The sequence below is a fragment of the Bactrocera dorsalis genome, chromosome 2 (assembly GCF_023373825.1).
Source record: "Bactrocera dorsalis isolate Fly_Bdor chromosome 2, ASM2337382v1, whole genome shotgun sequence".
Taxonomy (NCBI): Eukaryota; Metazoa; Arthropoda; class Insecta; order Diptera; family Tephritidae; genus Bactrocera; species Bactrocera dorsalis.
The window spans coordinates 26,546,754-26,554,869 of record NC_064304.1 but is presented as its reverse complement, the minus strand read 5'-3'; the positions used below and the strand labels follow the sequence as shown (position 1 = coordinate 26,554,869).

Below are 8,116 nucleotides of genomic sequence, written 5' to 3'. Positions count from 1 at the left end.
CATTAAATAATAAAATTTTTGGAAACGCCAAACTGAAAAATTTTACTGTTTTGTATGGATTAACATCGGAATATGATCAAAATCATTAGTCATTTATACAAAACTTTATTTTTAACTTTACTTCAGCCATATCTACATACATATACCCTCGACTAGTCCTCCCTTGTTCTAAATTAATAATTATGTTATGATTAAATATGCATTAATTTTGAAACTGGAAAATTTTGTAGTCCCTTAAACCTAAGCATCACACTGCTCTTTGCATTATTCCAGGCAGCGTTAATAGAACTGGTTTTACAAAATCCATATAAAAAATAATTACTATATTTCATTGCCCTTATAGACTACATACATAGGTACATAAATATACATAAATCTTTGTAAAGACATATTTTTGAGTTTAAAACAAATATTTTCTCACAAATCTTAAAAGAAGTATCAGAATATCACACTTATTACTGTATTGTAGTTTAGATAGAGCATCGACCATAGCTTAGTAATACAACAATACTTGTATATTTGGCTTGGAAGATATACAAGCTACAATTGTTATATGTATCTATATATGGTGCTTAAATAAGAAAGAAATTTCGTTAAAAAAGAGTTACCAATTAATACTTATGTTGAAGTGAAAGCTATCTGGTTTGGAGAATTCTTATAAGTGTAGGTATATACAAAAATTTAAAGTTAATTAATCAACGCTTAAGCTAATTGCTAAAATTATTCATATACAAAGCTCAGATAACCCAACTTATAACTAGTGGTATGCTTACGCTCAGCATACGGCAAGTATAACTAAAATTATTTTCTCCCACACACTTGTTGCTTAAGCGCGTTTCGTTATTTTCACGCGCAAACCATCCTTCGGCCGCAAAATCAATTCACCCAAAAGTGTGAGATCTTCGCGTCTATCGACGGATTCGATTTTGTATTTGCGCAGCACCGTCGACAGCACCGCCTTCTCCTCGAGTATAGCGAACTTCTGTCCGATACAGTTACGTGGACCGGCGCTGAAGGGTATATAGGCGAAGGGATGACGACCGGTGCAGTTCTCGGGCAAAAAGTTGTCAGGATTGAATTGTTCGGGTTTGGGGAATGACTTCGCATTGCGATGCAGCATGTAGGTGACAATAATGGCAGTGGTGCCAGCGGGTATCAGGTAGTTGCCTAGAAGAAAAAAAACTTGTTGGACTAAATATATGCCTTAAACACACTAGCTGTCTGGAAACTCACCAATTTTCACATCCTCACCAATAGAGCGCGCCATCATGGGCACACTGGGGAACAAACGCAACGCGTCCTTGATGCAACACTCCAGATAACGCATGTCCATTAGATTCTGCATAGTCGCTGGTGTCTCTTTATCGTCACCGAAGATCGATTGCAGCTCCTCAAACACACGTTCTTGGTATTCGGGATGTGAGCCGAGCAGGAAAAGCGTCCACGAAATCGCGGCGGAGGTGGTGTCGTGACCTTCAAACATAAATGTGTCGACTTCTTCGCGTATATCCTCGTTGGAGAGCACTGCGCCATCTTTCGAGGCGTTGATGAGCAGATCTAAGAAGGCGAGACGTTTCTTTTTGCCCAAATCATCATAAGCATCGGGTGCGGTGTTAATATTGTTGTTGAGTATATTTTCTGCTAGCTCGGCTTTGCGTTCGCGTATTACACGATTGGAGAAACCGTGCAAAGTATTGATGTAGCTCTGGTGACGTTTGTAATCTTCGGAGAAACGGAAAATCGTGTCGAATTGTAGCCACAACTTCGATTGGCGACTTTGCACAATGGAGCCGATGCTGTAAGAAATGTTGAGAATGAAGAATTTTGGAGTTAATCAAAAAAAATTCAAATAACATTAATTCGAAATTAAATTTGAAATAATTTCAGTTTCTTATCTTTAGCGACAGTTTTTTATTTATTGCTATTTTTTTTGCCTCAAGCTTTGACATTCAACTACCGTGTACATGTTCTATTGCACCTACATAACTGTGTTGTTGTATGCACGTATGTTCGCATGTTGTTGTATGCCCGTTATCACGACTAAATGTGGAAAACTTCATTTGTCAGTTGAGTTCGTTTGGTGTTGCCGCCAAACTGACATCTTAATCTCGCATATTTTCCACATGAGCACATACCACCCTATAAAAATTTTATCGAACGCATGTGAGCTTGTTTCACTGTCAAAGTTGACAGCTCTCGATATTAAACTTTTGTGCACTTCAGTGACAACTCATTTGGCTCACATTACATACATACATACATATATACGTACATACGCACAATATATAGATTTGTTTGTATATATGTGGCGCACATTACCACTTTCAATTCGCACACATACTGATTATATCAGTGCTTTTTTTCGGGGTAAGAGTAAATTGAATTTCGCAGAATTCTGCTATTTCATATTGGCTAAATTGAATTGTTAGACCTGAACGAGGTGTGGATGTGAGTACAAAGATCATATCTAACTGGGAATGGTTAAACACACAATTATTATTTACTTATCTTTTATGTACAGACTTTGAACAAATACATAAATACCTATACAGTTTAATAGCAAAACGAGGAGCAAAAGTATTCATATTAGCATTGACTCTAAATTTAAAAAAAATCTTTTCGGGCATCCAATGGCAGAAAAAGTCAAAACTTTGATAATAAAAAAGTCTTTATAATAGGTAATCAATGGAGATCGGTTAATTACAACAAAATTTATCTTCCGAAAATTTATAATTTTTGGAAACAACTCTAGAATGAGTGACCTTTAGTAAAGGAAAAATTAGCTTCAAGCACTGAAAAAATTTCCTTGCTATTATACTAACTGGTAGCAGTAGTTCTACTGCTTCATTGTGCGGCCTCCTTCAGAGAAGTGAGGTAATCTCAGATAGTAGAGCGGCGAGCAATCAATAGTATCGAAGGTCTTTGAGATAAGACTAATATAGGTGCCAGGCCACAGCGGAATGGCAGGAAATTGCAAAGCAGATGAGCTAGCAGAGAAAGACACCTTATAACAGCTATCGGTTGAATAAAATTCCATTGTGTTCTACTACTGGATATCTTGGTTTCACGGAAGCTTGGCCAGCGCTCGACCATCATCGGTACATGCGCTGTCGCAAAAGCCTTTTGGCCCAAAATTGATCGCAATAGATCTATTGGCGTCCAGTCTGTAAGGTTGGGATGAGGTGGAAGGAAATAACTCAACACTTCCTTCCTTTTCTTGACAGTTCTGCGTTTGGGAGGCCAAGACTTAAACACTTGGGAGCGGATACCTTCAGACATCCCAGCGAACTGTATTGGCTACTAAGCCTTTTGCTAATTTATTAGTTTGATCCCAGGAGTTCTTATTTTCCATGTTTTTAAAGAGAACTACATATAGCAGTTCACGTGCGATCTTTGATCCGCCATCTAACCTAACCTAACTTACTGCTCTACACTGGGTTTATTGCCCTAGATACTTCATCGATTTTGGATGTGAACCCAATTCATGACACTAAGATTTTGTAAAATTTGCTCTCATATGGTTGAAAAAATAGCAGATACTTTTATAAAATCAATTTTGTTTTGAAAAATGAGGATACATTGAAGAAAGCAGAAAGACAAATGTCGAAAACATACATATGATATATCTCAAATAAACTCCTCGTATGCGTTTTTCCTTTATAATTTTGTCCAGTTGACAATGTCTATTAAAGAAGCAGCAATGATCTGTCATTATGAGACGATGCAATCAATCTTGGTGCGTTTCTTTCACCACGTTTAGATCTAAGTGGAAGAGAACGCTCTCTCTATGTTTCACACTATAATTTCCCAATTCCGAAAATATATACTGATGACTGCGGATATAGTCTCATTTGCTGCTCACATCTGCTCTTAGAATCTCAAAGTTTATCAGTATGTTTTTCAAAGTCTTTTCATAATATGTTGTTTTATGGTCATTTAAAAAAATGTTTACTACCAACAAAAAACCATTTTCAAGCTTTAATCTCCAGAGCAGTCTCAATCGTGATAAAGTGTCTATCTTCCATACATCATGTGGTTTGACGACAAATATACATATAGTCCACCTTCGACTTTTCCATACCAATCGTCGGAAATTTTTAACAACTGTAATTAAAAAATACTTATCCCATATCATTCCTAAATTTATCACGTATTAAATCACTGAATTCATTTTGAAAAAATTATCTTGGCATAGACGCTTCACCCTCTGATGGATTTTAATGACTTCTGGAAATATGGCGGAATTTTCATGGAGATCACGTGATGATTTTATGCGCGAAAAGGGGTGCAAAACCCTCATGATGACTAGAAAAATAAATTTTGTTACTAAAAAGCCAATATATAATAAAAAACCCAGAAAAGGCAAGTCCACAATTCACTACCTGTACGCTAAAAACCATCAAAGCTTTCTGAGATATCCAGGAAGAAATAAATACGAGGGCTGCTATATATATTTCTGGCCTAGGCAACACTAAGTATTGCCAGGTGCAATCTGGCATTTCCATTGAAAAGTTTGATATTTTTTAGCATGAAATCACTCAGAACGTTTTGTCATTTAATCGTGAATTGGTTTACTTATAGGGAATTAAAAAATTCATCTGGCCCAAAAAATGGAATTAACTCGTGAACATTTTCGTGCGATCATTTTTCACAACTTTCGACGTGGATTATCACGACAAGAGTGCATCGATGAACTAAAATCTTTGTAGGGCTATGAAGCACCATCCTATAGCACTGTGAAAAACTGTTACAACGAATTCAATCGTGGCCGACGCTCGCTCAAAGACGAATTCCGTGAAGGTCGTCCAAAAACAGCCGTTGTGCCAGAAAACATCGATGCCGTACGTAACATAATGCAAGACCGTCATGTAACATACCTTCAGATAGAGGCATGCCTATGCATTTCTCCCACCAATATACATTCGATATTGCATGAACACCTGGCCGTAAAAAGGTTTGTTCTCGTTGGATCCCGCACAATTTGACAATCGCTTAAAAAAAGGCTCGTGTGGATTGGTGTAGAGAAATGCTGAAAAAATACGATCGCGGTGCTTCAAAAGAAGTTTATAAGATCGTCACAGGTGACGAAACATGGATCTATGCGTATGAGCCCGAAACAAAACAGCAATCGACCGTGTGGGTCTTCCAAGACGAGCCAAATCCAACGAAAAAAAAGAAAAAAAAAAAACATTTTCGTTGATAAATATGCCTATTTTCATTATTAGGCCAGAAATATATATAGCAGCCCTCGTATACGTAGCTTTGGTGCAAGCGAAAGCCTTAAAATGATTTTATTCTTATTATAAAGTTGAAAACCAAAAGCAAAATAGAAACTTTTATTGTGTTAATTAATTAATTATAAATCAGTAAATTATAGACTCTAGTGCTTTAATAAACTTTGTATGGACTTATTAATTAATCTGGTTTTAGCTAGGTATTACATTTTTCTCTAAATGCAAATTTATTGAAGCTGCGAAAATTAGCACTTTGAAAAAGTAGAAATTAAGTGGAATGACAGCCAATTCTGTGTGACAAGCGTGAAATTTCTACAAACGCGTGCATCTAAAATATATTTTTAAATATTGGCCATGACTTTGAACTTAAGTGGCAAATTAAGTAAAATTTAGCGTTAATTAGAGAGATATTTGTGTGTCTATACCTTTACCTTACACTGACGCGATTATGTCAACATGTGAAATATTGTGGTGTTTTTCTCTTTTGTCTCTAAGGAAAGTTCAATATATCAAAATACTAGTTAGCATGACACCACAATACGATTTCACAAAGTTTTAAAAAATATTTCATTTGAAAAAATCATTGTTACTTCTTTTTATATAGGTAGCTTTTTTAACTGTTGCTTAATTTAGGGTTCATGCAAATTTCTTGAAACCTTTAACTTTTATCTTTAATATCTAAAAAACCATTCAACTGAATTCAAGCAAATATATTCCATTTTTATGGTAAGAATTATTAAATTTAAAAAATTGTATGTATTATTCAAGCCTCTTTTCTTTCAAACCAAATCAACTGTCTTGCTTTAAAGATACATACGAGTAATCAAAGCAAGAACTACTTGTATGATGGCCGACATAGAACCCTTAGTAATCACTTAGTAAAATGTTCGCATCGGTTCTTACACTTCTTTAGCCTTCCGGTTAACTTTATTGGAAGATATTATATATTCATACAGACACAACAAAATTATTTTTACTTGCTTTTATATCAAGACCAAAAGAAAGAAACTTACCCATAAACAGCTTTTACATATTCCGAATCGCTGTTGTCTTGCGCATGAATGCTGCGGCCCATAGCCGTTTCTAAATTATAATTTTATGTTTCGATAAAAAAAAGTTTAAACATTAATAATTATTTACAATAGATAAAAGTCAAATGCCGAGCGGTGACAACGCTCTTGTACACCAAGTACAGCAATGAAGCAAGCACCTACCACACACAATGTCCAGTGTGCACAGCGTCACATAAGGAAAGATGTTGAAGGCCTCGGCGCCCACTTCGCGCTCCAGTTTGCGTGCCAAAACTGCGCTCTCTTCATTGAAGACATCGATAAAATCATCCAAAATTTTGAAATGGAATGCCGGTGTCAAGATCTAATTGCAAAATATGAAAGAAAATAAACCAAATGTAAATAAGTGGTATATTTTAATAAAAACAAAAACTATTTTGTCATTGTATTGACTTTGAACTTGATGCGTGAAGACAGCAAAGCTGTTTGCGTAATACGGTGAGCAGCCGAAAACAACAACACTCAACATTTATTTTTAGCACCTAAACACTCAAGCTCATTTAAATACAAATATGCCATACGTACGGCTCATTTGTTTATTTTATCGCTTACCTTTCTTCTCGAATGCCATTTCCGGCCAAAGCTGGTCAGCAGTCCGGTGCCTAGCCATGGTCGCAAATAATCGTAATCGTGACTTTTATCTATGAATTTTTGGCTATTCAAGATTGGCTGTAATCAGAAAGTGTAGTGAATTTTTAATTACCGCAACGCTATTAAAAAAACAACAATAGCAACAAAATACATTAAAAATTGAAAGTGAAGAAGGGTTCCCACGTTATTATGTGCGCTATGGCTGCAAGGCGGGTAAGTAGGTCGCATATAATTTTATATAAACGCATTTACTTGCATGCACTGTTAGACTATAATAAAAATTTAGCTTGATGATAACAAATTAGTCCTCAACTTTTACGAGCAAATTTAGCCAAACCAAAACAAACCATTAAATCTTAAGTACACTTTGACCTTGCTGAGGTAATGGCAATAAATTTATTTTATACACATATTTTAAATTTTTAATTCGCAAACATCACTTTGGCATAGTTAATAGAGATTTAAGAGAATAGTTAACATTTTTTAGTATAAGGATTCAATATTACCAGCATAGAACTTAACTTCAGTTCTACTCTTAATATTAATTAATAAACTCGCATCTTGACTAAGTTATCGACGGTCCGCAATTTTAGGTTAATTTTAAATTCTTTCACCATGTAAACACTTGAAATTTTCATCGTTCTTTACTTTCGTTTTCTTACCTCTACTGTTTCTGGGTCGAACAGCATCACATAAGGGCTTGGTCCCTGCCATGCTTTATTTAAACCGATACGGTTGCCCCATAGCTTTATTGTACCCGTCAAGCGATTGAATAATTCTGTAAATAAATAAATACAAATATGAAATTTTTACTTTTCAAAGATTTCAAGAAAAATAGGTTTGTAAATATTTTTGTTTTTGAAATACAAATAGATAACTATTTCAATTAATTCTCTAAAGCTAAAATAAATAAAGTTAACAATTTAATTAATTAATTAATATATATTGTTAACTCTGTCGCATTTTGAAAAAATCGGATTCTTTAAAACCTTGAAATTTGTATCCTAAGTACCGTAGTATCATGACCCTTAATCTTAAAAGCTAGTATTTATACTTTTTTCAAGTCTTTCCAGAAGCTTTTTGTCTTCTTATTTGATCATATTTTTTATTATCTTCAGACAGAAACGTAAAAAGTCGATGTATAAATATCTTAAATATTACAATCGCCAAGTCTGCTACATATTGGATAATATAATTCTACTGAAGAGATGGTAATAAAGT

General features: G+C 34.9%; 1 protein-coding gene across 1 annotated transcript in view; it reads right to left on the bottom strand.

Moving 5' to 3' along the window:
• Window positions 1-304: 304 nt before the first annotated feature.
• LOC105233910 (cytochrome P450 4c3) overlaps window positions 305-8,116 on the bottom strand; it is a 66,768-nt gene continuing 58,956 nt past the window's right edge. Inside the window, exons 4-9 of the mRNA XM_011216085.4 lie at window positions 7,558-7,673; window positions 6,857-6,973; window positions 6,449-6,608; window positions 6,248-6,317; window positions 1,234-1,796; window positions 305-1,167 (exon numbers count right to left, since the gene is read on the bottom strand). Of these exons, the coding sequence (XP_011214387.1) occupies window positions 827-1,167; window positions 1,234-1,796; window positions 6,248-6,317; window positions 6,449-6,608; window positions 6,857-6,973; window positions 7,558-7,673 (1,367 nt within the window). The 3' untranslated portion in view covers window positions 305-826. The remainder of the gene's footprint in view (window positions 1,168-1,233; window positions 1,797-6,247; window positions 6,318-6,448; window positions 6,609-6,856; window positions 6,974-7,557; window positions 7,674-8,116) is intronic.